Consider the following 15,528-nt stretch of genomic DNA (forward strand, 5'->3'; position numbering starts at 1 on the left):
AACCTGGAAAAGAAATTAATAGCCGTTATATCATATATATATATAAATACTAGCTGGTTACCCGGGCTTCGCCCCGGAGAACACGCCCTGAAAGACATATTTAATAAGACACGCAAATAGATGATAGCGTATATTTACATTTAACGCCAATAGATTTCCGCATCACCCTTGAGGTACTATTATAAATGCGTTTTTTTTTTTTAGTGGTTTCCCCAGTAGGCCTATTCCACTGTAAAGAAATCCATGCTTTCTTTCCGCATTTAATTACTTTAAATACATGTCTCTCACAGACATGGTATCTCTTACAGACATGTTGTTTCTTACAGATATGGTGTTTCTTACAGACATGGTGTCTTTTACTCTCTGACCTTTTTTAAAATTAGGTCATTTTTTCCATAAAAAATTAACAAAATTATATAAACCTCTTTCACACATGTTTTCTCCTTATTTGTTTTCTCAAACAGGCATGATGTCTTTCACATACATGTTTTTCTCTCTCATGCGAACATTATATTTTTATCATAATTTTTTTTTAAAAATGCTCCAAAAATATCTACAACCTTTTTTTTCTATTTTAGAACTTCTTTGTATACCACATTAGTGGTTCTCCCCTCAGGCGCTAGTATCACAAGACTGTTTGGTGAGCTCACTCTCGAACATGCCACATAGAACTGCCCATGTGAGAAACAGTCTTCACTTAAATCAATTCCTGCTACTTTTAACGACTGCCCCTGGGACTTGTTGATAGTCATCGCAAAACAAACTTTGATAGGAAACTGCAACCTCTTAAACTCAAAAAGATACTCTGACGATATTAGTGGTATGCGTGGTATAAATACCGTCTCTCCCCGTGCACATCCGGTGAATATTGTGGCCTCGATAACATTTCTATGTAGAGCCTTCACTTGAAGCCTTGTGCCATTGCAAAGTTTTGGCGGATTCAAATTTCTCAACAACATCACTGGTGCCCCTACTTTAAGAAAAAGCTTATGGGCTGGTAAGCCAGGAGGGTTCATTGTGTTAAGAAACTCTACTGGATAGTTGACCGCGTCATCCGTATCTACCACCGAGTCCACAGATCTGTAATTCATTTCTCCTTCCTCGAATGATTTAAGAAGAATGTCATTAATGACACCAGCTTTATCATTCCTAGGGGTCAGAATGGCACGCTCGCACAGCCAATCCATAGATTTTTCTTTGATATTCGCAATATCAGGGTATATCTTATTAATAAGACTCTCTAGGCTTTTTACTACTAAACCTAGATTTGCAGGAATAATCACTTTTCCTTCCGTCTCAGGATACTCTCCATCTCCAATTTTTAATAGTAGTTTTGAAAATTGCCCTGCAAAAACATCACCTTTCAAGTGTACCCTCATGTTTTTCCTGATAGAGATTTTCCTGATAAGGGACCACAAATGTGATTTCTTACACACGCCTTAACTTCGTCTGCTCGAGTTCCCCTTGGCACTACTGGCAAAGTCTGTCTGAAATCTCCAGCAAGCAGCACGGTCACTCCCCCCATTACTCCATCGTTACCCCTAATATCTTTGAGGGTTGTACTCAATGCCTCAAAACCCCCCTTATGTGCCATGGTACTTTCATCCCAAACAATGAGCTTACAATCCCGTAGTACTTTAGCCATGTTACTTTGTTTTGAAATATTGCACAGAGGTATTTCTGTTTGAATTAAATTCAGAGGAAGCTTAAAAGCAGCGTGAGCGGTCCTCCCTCCCTCCAACAAAGTAGCAGCAATACCTGACGATGCAACAGCCAAGGCAATTCCACGTTCTTTCCTTACCCTTGCCAAAAGTAAGTTGATGAGGAAGGTTTTCCCAGTACCACCTGGAGCATCTAAGAAAAATACCTGACCATCTCCTGACTCTACGCTACTAAGAACCTGCCGATAGACAGCGAATTGCTCATCTGTTAATAAACCCTCGTTATTCAATACCACTTTTTCCAAGGCATTTACATCGTAGTTTGTCTCCCTCAAATAGTCTCTGTTCCCCAATACCTCTCCAAACCTTTTTGGCTGAGGCAGGCCATACTGTTCCAACTCCTGTCCTCCCAAAGACATCACTGCGTCCTCAATCATTACCAGGCATCTGTTGTACACCTCATCTATCATGTTCTGCGCACTACCTTTCAACTCTCTTTCTACCTGTCGCATAATATCCTCTGAGAAGCTGTCTTTGTACTTTTCCCAAAGACTCAGAGGTTCACAAAGTTGGCAAAATGCCAACATCACTGTGAAAAGCTCCCTCAGCTTTAAAGGTGAATCACATAATGCAGCTTCCTCCAAGGTATTGTCCCATTGCTTGTCATCTTCCAATAAACCTAATGCCTTGCATGTAGACTGGAATGTGGAACAGAGGACACCATTCACAGTCCTCAGATCTAAAAAAGACGTTGGACCTCGAATCTCATGTAGCAACAAACGCAGATAATAGCACTCAGTGTTGTTTGGATGGATGGTATACACTCTTCCCAGTACGTGGTCCTTCTTTATTCCTAACCAACCATCCACATCCTTCCCCCTCTTTCTTCTCTCGAACTTATTATTTTTCCACACATAGTATGAAGGAACCTCATAGTACAGGAGAGTTTTTGCAAATTCGTCAGTTTTGCAAAGTTCAAAAAAAGCCAATAGTGTTGTCTGAGGTGGGTTATTCATCCTCTCAATTAAGTTTGTAGAGTTGAAGTACACACGCTGACCATTTTCAAGGTGAACATTGAGATGGAAGACAGAGGGGTACCTCTCATGTATTGGGAACGCCAAGATTCTCCAAACCGCCTCTGAACTACTAATGTACCGCCCACTCTCGTACATCTTCACCTCATCCTTCTCACTCTCCAGGGCAAAAACCGCCTGGTCACTTCCCTTGTTCACGTACTTGCAAATGTACTTAATAGACTTTACAGAATTGCATAATTCCACATTAATATGAGCATTAAAAATACGTAACAATACAGGGTTGTACGGCACCACCCAACGATTGTCCAGTTCTATTCCATTGATTTCTACGGTGTATCCACCATTAGCTGGAGACCTCCTCCGATACTGTGGGTATCCATCGCCTCCTGTCTGAGTGTCATTTTGAAATATTCGCGGATACCTCTTACTGCAGCTACCATCTTTCATGCAAGGCGAATTGTGGTTTAAGCCCCGCATGGACCATGAATCATGTTGGCTTTAACGATATTGTGTAGAAGAGAGTCTTTTAAAGGATTAGGTATTTCCGCACAGATGACTTTGTCGATCATATCAGAGAAGATGCGCTGCTCTAGCCACAGCAATATGTGTATGTGAGGCAGACCTCGCTTTTGCCACTCCACAGAGTACATATAGCAACACACTTTCCAAACAGACTACCTTTATCAATAGAGCCATCATTTTCTTCACCTTAAGATGAAATACCCTTGCTATAATGTCGTGTCGATCGTGAGTTTTTTGCCCAGGCAATAATGCATCTGTTATATCCTTCCACTTTGGATTACAGGTAAAAGTGATAAACAAATCAGGACGGCCGTGGTAGCGAACGTATGTCATTGCGTCTTGTGTCCGCTCATGCATGTAGCGAGGTCCTCCAGTGAAAGATGACGGAAGCACCACCATTTTACCCAGCTGAGAAAACGTCAGCATCCTGCTTCCCACGGCATCCCTCAGGTGAATGTAGCTTTCTGCCCTAAGCTGCGCCTGGTTGTTCCTAATATAGTTCAACCTTTCTGTCTCTATTTTGGCGTACATGTCAACCAGAAACTGACTAAAAAGAGAACGGAAGTACACTAAATGATTGACTTCCCCTTCTCTAATCATAATTCGATATGAGTAAAAGCTCGCTGCGGAAACTAAATTCTTATGTTGCAACTTGGTCTGATGGTCTCGCTGAGGAATGGCAATCGAGTATCCATCCTCGCCACGACAAAACATGAGCGGGTACTGCAAGGCGTCGTACGACCGGTGGACCTCGCTGATGCGCCGCAGTTTGTTATCGTGGCTCTGCAGCACGATGTCTCGCTTGTTGAATTCCTGACCCACAATCACCAGAGCTACCTCATTTGCTATTGGTGCGTTAAAGCAACCTCTATGAGCGTCATCTGGTTTTCTGTCTGCATGAATAACAACTTCAAACTTTTTGAAATTTGGAGATACCTTATCCAAAGTGGTTTTCAGGTCCTTTATATAGGTGTTGACGTCATGTAGCATTCTCTGTAGTTCTTTGACTAATCCCTGTTTGACATCTGAAAAATTGCTACATCTTAAACGCACTTCCCTGTCATCCTCTCCCACAAAATAAATTTGAAGAAATTGAGCTTCCTGTTCAGGTAATGGCAGCAGACTTCCTACCAAGTGATATACCTGCCCCTGAACTTTAAAGGTCGGTATAAAGCCATCTTGTAGAACCTGCTTACCGCCGAATGATGTCATACTAAAGCAGCCATTGTACTTTCTAATATTGTTCATAAAGTGAACGTGCTCTGGATGTCTGCCCATTACCAAACTATATAGAGGCTCGGGCAGAGGTTCTAAGGGTGCAAGCTGCACCTTTCCAGCGCTGCAACACATGCCAGGGGATTCTTCCTGCCATTTAAGAGCATTGCAATATTTGCACTTGTGACTCATGGTTCCCAAAGCTATAGTGCTCTCTGTCTCATAAGCCACGTCTGGATCATATGCCATACCTGAGTGAGCTTTAACCGTCCACGGAAGTATTCGCCTTTCTACTCTTCTTCCAGGATTACTTTGTTCATATCGAGACTCTGCCTCTCTGTGCACTTCAGGATTATTTTTTTGGTACCTAGTCACTGCTATTCTGTGCATTTCTGGATTATTTTTTTTGGTACCTAGTCACTGCTGTTCTGTGCATTTCTGGATTTTTTTGTTGATACCTAGTCACTGCTGTTCTGTGCATTTCTGGATTTTTTTGTTGATACCTAGTCACTGCTGTTCTGTGCATTTCTGGATTTTTTTGTTGGTACCTAGTCACTGCTGTTCTGTGCACCTCAGGGTTATTCTGTGCATATTTTTTGGACGCATTTATAAGTTGCTTCCTCCTTTTGACATTAGTGTATCTCTTTCGTCGTTTTACATGAGCCTCATTAGGAATAGGAATAAGTATATGCTTTGAGAGGTGTGAGTTTGAGTCAGGCTGAGAGAAGGACAGTTTGTTGTTCTCTTCATCAGGTTTACGTTGTTCGTACGCATCAAAATGTCCCTTAGAAATATCTTGTGTGAAACGTATTCTCCTAACAGGGTTACCTTCCTCACCGAAACTCTCATAGAGCTTACCATTACGGTAAACCTCAAAACAAACCCGAAAAGTTGCCCAGCCGCCACCAACTCGCATAAACCACCATAAGTAAAAGGTTTCGACATTTCATCGAGATACTCGCTAGAACTATTGTAATTGTTCCCCAAGCTGTCGTGGGACATAATTGAAAATTCCTCCCAATTATCCACCACATGACTCACGATTATCTCACGCACATCACTCGCCATTAACTGTGTGTTATACATGAGATAGGAGAGGGCCCGAAAAAGGCAGGCTCCATCCCCTATAATGGGGACAATAGTGTAAGGTACCATCTCCCCATTAACATTTAAAAAATCGATTGCCATCCCGATTTAATTAAAAGTGACAAAGCGCTCTCAAAAATTAAATAATTAAAAGTGACAAAAGCGCTCTTAAAAATTAAATTATTTTTCCTTAAATCTATATCTATAAAGAAAAGATATTTAACGGCAGGAAAAGGGTCAATAAATCTAAATCGATACTATTGCCTTTCCTTCTTTATTAAAAACTAACTAATTACCTGATTAACTGCAAACACCAAATTAACGTAAAAGATACTTTACAGTTTTCTCCTTTCTCTCTTTCTCTTTCTCCCTCTCTCTCTCTCTCTCTCTCTCTCTGTCTTTCTCTTTCTCTCTCTTTCTCTTTCTGTCTGTCTAAATTAAACAGATAACGATTATTAAAACATAATAATTTCAGGAATGTAAATATTATGTTAAGCTATGACAACAATTCTAATAATTAAATATAGTATGTTGAATCATAATATTTACATAAATAAAAATTCACAAACAAAATACCCTCTAAGTGCACCAACCAGCAATGGCTAGTATCAACAAAATAACCTTCTTATTAAAACGTAATAATTTCATGATTTTCAATATTATGTTGTTATGATAGTAAGTTACTGAATTAAATATAGTATGTTGAAACATAATAATTAAAGGAATAGAAATTCACAAATTAATCTATCTATATCTATATCCAGTTTCATTGCTTAAAATAATACAGATAATAATTTATGATTTCTTTAAAGTAAATTTTAAAATATATGTTATATTTATTTTATCGGTTTAGATTTATTGGCCCTTTTCCTGCCGTTAAATATCTTTCCTTTATAGATATAGATTTTTAAAAAAGTAATTTTAAAAAAAGTAATAACTCTCTCTCTCTCTCTCTCTCTATCTCTGTTTATTTTTCTCTCTCTTTCTTTCTTTCATTAATTTTATTAATTACGCAAATCTATCTCAAATAAATATATTTTACTCTTTATTAAATGTATGCTTTTTTAATGGTTAACATTAATAAAAATGTCCCAAATTATTTAAGTTTTCATCTTTTAAATTTACCACGTATATAACTTTACCTGTTTAAAAAATCTTTCTCTTCGTCTTTCTCTTCTTCAAAAAATACAGTTCCTCTAATAGTTTTACTTTAAAAAATTATCTTTCAATCTCACTTTCTAACTCTCGAATAATTTATTTCTTCTTCCTTCCAATTCGACTCTCAATATCTTTAAAGAATAAAGAAAACTATATAAGGCTATAATAAACGTTCATACATACACACAAACACACACACACTCTCACAATTAAATTTTATCAACAAAATAACCTTCTTATTAAAACGTAATAATTTCATGATTTTCAATATTATGTTGTTATGATAGTAAGTTACTGAATTAAATATAGTATGTTGAAACATAATAATTAAAGGAATAGAAATTCACAAATTAATCTATCTATATCTATATCCAGTTTCATTGCTTAAAATAATACAGATAATAATTTATGATTTCTTTAAAGTAAATTTTAAAATATATGTTATATTTATTTTATCGTTTAGATTTATTGGCCCTTTTCCTGCCGTTAAATATCTTTCCTTTATAGATATAGATTTTTAAAAAAGTAATTTAAAAAAAAGTAATAACTCTCTCTCTCTCTCTCTCTCTATCTCTGTTTATTTTTCTCTCTCTTTCTTTCTTTCATTAATTTTATTAATTACGCAAATCTATCTCAAATAATATATTTTACTCTTTATTAAATGTTATCTTTCTTTATAGATATAGATTTTTAAAAAAGTAATTTAAAAAAAAGTATAACTCTCTCTCTCTCTCTCTCTCTATCTCTGTTTATTTTTCTCTCTCTTTCTTTCTTTCATTAATTTTATTAATTACGCAAATCTATCTCAAATAAATATATTTTACTCTTTATTAAATGTATGCTTTTTTAATGGTTAACATTAATAAAAATGTCCCAAATTATTTAAGTTTTCATTTTTAAATTTACCACGTATATAACTTTACCTGTTTAAAAAATCTTTCTCTTCGTCTTTCTCTTCTTCAAAAAATACAGTTCCTCTAATAGTTTACTTTAAAAAATTATCTTTCAATCTCACTTTCTAACTCTCGATAATTTATTTCTTTTTCCTTCCAATTCGACTCTCATATCTTTAAAGAATAAAGAAAACTATATAAAGGCTATAATAAACGTTCATACATACACACAAACACACACACACTCTCTCTCTCTCTTTCTCTCTCTCTTTTTTTCTTTCTCTAACATTAATTAGAAGGTTATTTTATAAATTTCCTGTCTTTTAAAACATATTACCACTTACTCTATTCTCTCCCTCCCTTTCGTCTTCTTCTTCTCCTTACAAAGACACTATCTCCCTCTCTCTCTCTCTCACTCTCTCTCTCTCTCTTTCTCTCTCTCTCTCGAACTTTCTTCAGCAATGATTACGTTAAGTTTTTTAAATTTGTAGTGTTCGAGGCAAACCTCGCAAGATGATAAATATATTTGAAGCATGCCACATATAAAACAGAAGAATGAGTTATCAATTATTTTCATTTAAAGTGAATACATTGCTTAATTAAATTCGAGATATTCAATTAAAAAAATTTTTAAGAAAAAATATATTTTTATAAAATAAAATTTAATTTATTCAACTTTTGATATTAAATTTTTTTTCCTCAGAACTCTGGTGTAAATATTAAATTTTTTGAAATATTTTCTTCTGGAATTAATGTTGGACATATTGATCATTTTCTAAAATCAAAAAATATTTTCATAAAAAATAAATTTTTTCTGGACGTTGATAAGTCAGTCAGTCAAGACAGTCGTGAAAACACATTTTACACCTTTTTACCCCCTTATTTCTTCAGTCAGTCAGAACAATCATACTTTTGGTAAAAATTATTTGAAAAAATTTCGATACCGGCTTCCAAAAAATTGGTAACGAAAAATTATACATTTCACAGTACTCCTCGGAAAATAATTGAAAAAATTTTGATACCGGCTTCCAAAAGATCGGTAACGAAAAATTATACATTTCATAGTACTTCTCGAAAAATTCTACCCCTGTTTGATCTATAATTTGTTGAGATTTGATCAATTATTTTTCGAAAAATAGGAAAAATTAAAAAAATCGGTTTCCAGAAAATCGGTAACAAAAAACTATACACATAGTGGCACTCCCCGGAAAATTCTACCCCTATTTCATATACTTTTGGTAAAAATTCGGTTCAGGGGTTTGGGCTGGGCGTTGATTTATTTTTCGAAAAATAGGAAAAATTAAAAAAATCGGTTTCCAGAAAATCGGTAACAAAAAACTATACACATAGTGGCACTCCCCGGAAAATTCTACCCCTATTTCATATACTTTTGGTAAAAATTCGGTTCAGGGGTTTGGGCTGGGCGTTGATGAGTCAGTCAGTCAGTCAGTCAGAAAACACATTTTACCCCTTTTCACCCCCTTAGGGGTGGAATTTCTAAAAATCCTTTCTTAGTGGATGCTTACGTCATGAGAGGAATACACCCTCCAAATTTCAAGTCTCTAGGTTCAAGGGTTTGGCCTGGGCGTTGATGAGTCAGTCAGTCAGTCAGTCAGTCAGGACATCTTCCTTTATAGGAAGAATAGATTAAAAAATCGGTTTCCAAAAAATCGGTAACAAAAAACTATACACATAGTGGCACTCCCCGGAAAATTCTACCCCTATTTCATATACTTTTGGTAAAAATTCGGTTCAGGGGTTTGAGCTGGGCGTTGTTTTATTTTTTAAAAAATAGGAAAAATTAAAAAAATCGGTTTCCAGAAAATCGATAACAAAAAACTATACACATAGTGGCACTCCCCGGAAAATTCTACCCCTATTTCATATACTTTTGGTAAAAATTCGGTTCAGGGGTTTGGGCTGGGCGTTGATGAGTCAGCTCAGTCAGTCAGTCAGAAAAACACATTTTTACCCCTTTTCACCCCCTTAGGGGTGGAATTTCTAAAAAATCCTTTCTTAGTGGATGCTTACGTCATGAGAGGAATACACCCTCCAAATTTCAAGTCTCTAGGTTCAAGGGTTTGGCCTGGGCGTTGATGAGTCAGTTCAGTCAGTCAGTCAGTCAGGACATCTTCCTTTATAGATATATAAAGGCATATATCAAAATGTATTGTATTTATTTCATAAAACCAGTCCAGAAAAAATAAACTATATCATCTCTATTAACAATACAATTTGAACACAAAATAAGATAAAAAAATAAGGTACATGTAGAATATAGTTTTCTGAAACATTTTATCTTAAAATTATAAGAAATCAAACATGAGAAAATCTTACATGCTAAATACTTGTTAAACAACATTTCTCGCAATCGATATGTTTTGAACAAACTTTTACATATCTCACGATTCGTAATTGAACTCATCTGTGAAAACTTACAGATTTAACCAGAACTTATATAAACTTATGAATAGTGTATTATTAAGTTCTATACAGATTTAAAGCGAATCTTTAAGTGCAAGGTGAGCACCATTTTGGGTTACCCGATATCACAATAGAATATGAATCTGAACTTAACAATACATATACATTTAGTTTTGTTGGCAATTGCGATATAGTAGATATTCTTAATCTAAGCGATATATATATTGTACGCGCTCATGCCTTTACAACAGATACGTGCAATGACGATAAAAAATGTCGAATTTGCAAAGGACAAGTGCAAAATATCATTCGAGTTATTGTGTCATAAACTAAAATATTTTAATCTGTTCAAACTGATTCAGTTGTCTCTTCAGTTTTATCAAAATTGCGAGTTTTTATTTGTATTAATACTGATTATGTTAACTTATATATATGTATATATATATATATATATATATAAGAATATGTAAAGAAACGATGAAAGTAGTGGTATTTCACCGGCGATGTTGCCATCTCCCACTTATGTTACACCTTTCATGTCTCCTTACAGTGCCAGACTAGTACAAGTTTTTTTGATGCCCGTTGTAGCTTTTCTTTTGTTTTTCCTTTTACGGATTGGAAAGTTGTCGGGTTTAGATCGTTGATTTATTGATCCTCGTGCTGTGGAGAAAGAGTATTTGAGTTCCTCTATTTGTTTATATATATATATATATATATATATATATATATGTATATATGGGTGTAAAATATATCTTATGTGTTATTCGGAATAAGTCTTACGTTTTTTGTTGAAATTTTCTATCGATTTAAGCACTCGTCTTTTCTCATTTACTATATCTTTCTCGGAAAGTCTCTGTATTTTAATACTGGGCTGTAATGATATATCCGTATTAGTGCAAATCTCCGTTGCTACATTTGTACATGGTATAGAATCAGTTTCATTATCATCAAAGATTCGTCTAAAGTATCTTCAGATCCTGCACAGAAGTTTTGTCAAAATGTGCGTATAATTGCTACAATTATTTGTTTTTACTTACTTTGGACAGTAGAACTTTCCTTGCAACGATAGTCATCACTAGTGCAAATCTCCGTTGTTACATTTGTACATGGTATAGAATCAGTTTCATTAATCATCAAAGATTCGTCTAAAGTATCTTCAGATCCTGCACAGAAGTTTTATCAAAATGTGCGTATAATTGCTACAATTATTTGTTTCTACTTACCATGGACAGTAGAACTTTTTTTTGTAACGATAGTCATTACTAGTGCAAATCTCCGTTGCTACATTTGTACATGGTACAGAATCAGTTTCATTAATCATCAAAGATTCGTCTAAAGTATCTTCAGATCCTGTACAGAAGTTTTATCAAAATGTGCGTATAATTGCTACAATTATTTGTTTCTACTTACCACGGACAGTAGAATTTTCCTTGTAACGATAGTCATTACTAGTGCTAATCTCTGTTGCTACATTTGTACATGATATAGAATCAGTTTCATTAATCATCAAAGATTCGTCTAAAGTATCTTCAGATCCTGCAAAGATTTTTTGTCAAAATGTGCGTATAATTGCTACAATTATTTGTTTCTACTTACTTTGGACAGTAGAACTTTCCTTGTAACGATAGTCATCTAATTTACCAATAAACATGCGAAGAAATTGTTGAAGAGGTAATCTAGAAAATATTGTAAAATACAATATCAATAGCTGCTTTCCATTTACTGACACAAGTCGACACAAGTATCGTTCTGTCTTTGTTACTCATTGAATGCCAAGAAAGATAGAACGTCGTTTGTGTCGACTTGTGTCACTAAATGGAAAGCACACAATATTAACCTAAATTAATATAAATAGAAGAAAGTAAATGCAGTTTTACCTTTCAGAAATCAGATCAATTTGTGCTTGAAAAATTTTCATATCTCTTTCCATGCTTTTTCGTGATCGTACAGACCGTACGTCTTCATTATTGTGTAAACGCTTTAAGTCAATTGTTTGATCCATTATGACATTTCCTAGTTTCTCTAAAATTATTAAATAATCAAAATTAGTTTACTTAATTAACATCTTGGCATTAACATTTGTTAAATGTTTTATTTTTTTATTATTTAATTAAGAAAAAATTATGAAAACTGGTTACGTTTTTAATTGGATATTATCTCGGCATTAATATTTATTACTTTTTCTTTTCTATTATTTTATTAAGAGAATGTAGATATTAATTTAGTATAATTTATTGTAATTTACCTAAAAACAACCATACGTTTGGATGATGGCTGCCCAATTTTCTATTTATCACATTATGAAAACTTTCAACGGCATTGTTTGTTCTGACTGGACATTTGTACACGCTAACTTTTGAAGCCTTTGATAACCACGTCTTTTCAACATAAGTTAAGAATTCTTTTATCTTCTCATAGTCAGGGTCATTTTCTTTACAGGTATTGCACAATATATGATAAGCTTCTGTGAAGTATTGTTCTGGCAGCAATGGTATTGTCATTGTCATAGACAGTATAACACTGGGAGAATTACGTAAACCTAAGTGATTCCATTTTCTTTGTAGTGCCTGCAATAACAAGCGTAAATGATTATTCAAAAAATGTAATTAGTAATCATAAATCAAAGAAATAATTGTAAATTAAGTTACTTGGTTTAGGTGAAACCAGCATCCATGTATAGTTGCATTTGGAAAATATTTTTCCATTGCATTCATTGCTGCACACTCATAATCTGTCATGATAAATTGTAGGTTTGTTTGCAGTCCAGGAACATATTCTATTACTTTGGACCAAATTTCTTCATAAAGAGCTATAGTACGAGCTTCGCATAACACAAATACCGCTGCGATAACCTACAAAATATATACATGGATTGTTACAACCGTTTATAGTTCTAATTAGAGTTGTTCTCGAAAAAACCATCTATTACCTTATCCATGTAACGTATGTGAATTGTGTAAAGTTGACTAAGCGAAGGAACACGAGGAACTACCTTTAATCAAATTCTATGTTTATTTATAGTTTTAACACAATAAAATAAATGTAAAATAGTAAACTTACAGAAAATGTACCATCACAGTAAATTTCAGTGGATAATTCAAGTGCAGTGAGCAGTTTATCATCGGAGAAGAGAAATGCTTTTTTTCCATCCCTTGCTGTTACACTCCCTTTGTAAATATGACTTATTGGCGTATAATGGTTCAATTCATCAGCAAGCGTAGTTATAGATTGTGGCAACTTCGGCCTGCTCTTTATTCTTTCTCTATTTAGTTGGCTTCTAATCGATTTGAAAGCCATAAGTGCAGCTGTCTCAGGATCTCTGAAATATATTATATGTCGATTTTCTTACAAACATAAGCTTAATTATTAGTTATAGTTGCAACACGATGATATGTTAAATATTAATATTTTGTGATTTGTAGTTACCTTCGAGAAACATTGTCAAAAATATCTTTGGGAGTTTGTAATGTTTCACGAGATAAGCGTAACATCTCTTGTTTCAGTAAATATTTCTGCATTCTCGCATTATCAGGTGTATGATCATGAGAAGGATTAATGATCACTTTACCATCTTCACCAACTTTTGCCAATCCACGACATCCAGTGGTACGACGAGCAGAGCATCTGTATGTACCTCGTAGACGCTTGTCGATGTTATAAATATATCCATCATAGGCATAGTTAATACTATTTTTTGATTTTCCTTTAATTTCCTCCATGTTTATGATTAGCTGACAAATCAACAAAAGTCGTGATTGAACAAATGACAATTAACAATACAATGACACTTGCTTCTCAAAGGACATCATTAACGATTAATTACGAAACTAATTAATTTAGGAATTTTAATTAATTTAAGAATTTTTTAAAAAGTCATGATCTGCGTATTTTGAACACAATTTTTCATAATTCACGACACATATAATTATCAGATAATAGTCAACATTTATTGCTGACGAAAAGATGACGATATTTTCGATGCCAGCATAATTGCCGGCATCGAAAATATCATCATTCCTTTGTCAGCAATAAGTGTTGATTATTACTGTAAGGACCATTCAATACGTTACGAACGGCAACTGCTAGTTGAAAAATATTTTTTCTAATTGCCGATTGCCAGTTGCTGTCGCCAAAAAAGTTAAAAGTTCGCCAACTCTTTTTTGACAACCGCAACTGGCAAGCGCAATCGGAAATAATACTTTTCAACTAATACAGTCGCCATCGTTTGCGACATATTGTACAATGGTCTTAACTAATGTTATAGACAGTTAATGAAGAAAAATTGCATTCTTCTTCGTAATGTATATACGTACCGGGAATGCAATGTGATATTTTAGGCTTATCTCGACGTTCGCAATAAATTGAATAAAAGGTCAAAGAAAATACGTTGATGACGAGGTGAGAGGAAGAACGCGATGATGTATTGGGTCCAGAATTCGCGCAGGCTGCACACAAAGGCTCGAAGTTGTCCTCTTAAAAAAATAGGAAACGTAGCTCCCACAGGAATCGCATCAGACAATGTTGAAATATTACGGGCACAAAAACCAGAGAGAAGACTAAAGACCCTTGCACATGCTTACACAATGCTAGGCAACAGGCAACAGGAACAGGAAACGGAAGTCAGAAATAACGTCCCCCTTAGAAAGAGTGAAAATCTAAGATTAATGGCTTTTGCACACAGGACGCGGAAAGCGGCGACGCGGTAGCCAATCAACGTGTTGTTTTTCCGTAAGAACCAAAAGTTTATTGGCTACCGCGTCGCTTTTTGCCGCGCGGCAAGCGTTTTCGCGTCCTGTGTGCAGAAGCCATAAGTGCTGGTCTACAATCTTGCTTTAAAGGATATTTAAGCTCTAATATCCATTTCCACCAATGTGGATTAACTTTAATCTCGGTTCAACTTACTTTTTATCTGTTTCTAATTTTCAAAACCAGAAAAAGATAAAAAGTAAGTTAAACTGAAATCAAAGTTAATCTGCATTGATAGAAATGGACATAAGTCGTAAGAAATTTACTAATCACAATAGAATGTGAAGAGAATACTCGATTGTGATTAGTCAATTTCTTACGACTTAGAGCTTAAATACTTTTTAAAGCAAGGTTGTAGACCAGCACTAAGTGCCCGTCTACAATAGGTGTTTTAAGTTTAAGGTGTTCTAAGCCTTAGTGCTGGTCTACAACCTTACTTTAAAGAGTATTTAAGCTCTAAGCCGTAAGAAATTGACCAATCACGGTGGAATATGAGGAAAATACTCGACTGTGATTGGTCAATTTCTTACGGCTTAGAGCTTAAATACTCTTTAAAGCAAGGTTGTAGACCAGCACTTAAGGGTCGACCGTAGTCATTTATTACTAGAATCGTAAAATCCATCTTACGGCCAAAATAATGAGAAAATCGCACTTTAACTGCGATATTCGTAATCAGCAGCATCGCCTTCAAGCCGCTACAGAGCGATTGTTTGGAAAAATGGTCAAAATAAAATTTTCAAGTTTTTACTAAAAGAAACTCAAAAATTTTATTTTGACCATTTTTTC

General features: G+C 34.8%; 1 protein-coding gene across 3 annotated transcripts; it reads right to left on the reverse strand.

Annotated features, from left to right (window-relative positions):
• Nucleotides 1-9,850: 9,850 nt before the first annotated feature.
• Nucleotides 9,851-14,699, reverse strand: LOC139813193 (uncharacterized). 3 transcript variants are annotated; one of them, XM_071778549.1, is made up of 12 exons: nt 14,310-14,699; nt 13,423-13,727; nt 13,057-13,315; nt 12,926-12,988; nt 12,645-12,848; nt 12,242-12,563; nt 11,874-12,018; nt 11,593-11,672; nt 11,407-11,532; nt 11,034-11,159; nt 10,777-10,973; nt 9,851-10,656 (listed from the first exon to the last, which is right to left on the reverse strand). In XM_071778549.1, the coding sequence occupies exons 2-11, from the start codon at nt 13,713-13,715 to the stop codon at nt 10,906-10,908; spliced, it is 1,686 nt and encodes a 561-aa protein (XP_071634650.1). In that variant the 5' UTR covers nt 13,716-13,727; nt 14,310-14,699; the 3' UTR covers nt 9,851-10,656; nt 10,777-10,905. The 3 variants fall into 3 exon arrangements, with proteins under 3 accessions (XP_071634650.1, XP_071634651.1, XP_071634653.1); XM_071778550.1 differs by lacking the exon at nt 9,851-10,656 and having other exon boundaries at nt 10,951-10,973; nt 11,034-11,346; nt 14,310-14,694; XM_071778552.1 differs by lacking the exons at nt 9,851-10,656; nt 10,777-10,973 and having other exon boundaries at nt 11,030-11,346; nt 14,310-14,694.
• Nucleotides 14,700-15,528: the final 829 nt, after the last annotated feature.

The sequence above is a fragment of the Temnothorax longispinosus genome, chromosome 5 (genome assembly GCF_030848805.1).
Source record: "Temnothorax longispinosus isolate EJ_2023e chromosome 5, Tlon_JGU_v1, whole genome shotgun sequence".
Taxonomy (NCBI): Eukaryota; Metazoa; Arthropoda; class Insecta; order Hymenoptera; family Formicidae; genus Temnothorax; species Temnothorax longispinosus.

Coding starts and splice junctions, on each gene's coding strand:
- LOC139813193 (XM_071778549.1), bottom strand. CDS start 13,715: ATGGAGGAAATTAAAGGAAAATCAAAAAATAGTATTAACTATGCCTAT. Junction 12,019..12,241: donor AAACGTATGGTTGTTTTTAG/GTAAATTACAAT, acceptor TAATAATTTTAG/AGAAACTAGGAAATGTCATA. Junction 10,974..11,033: donor GGAAAGTTCTACTGTCCAAA/GTAAGTAAAAAC, acceptor ACTTCTGTGCAG/GATCTGAAGATACTTTAGAC.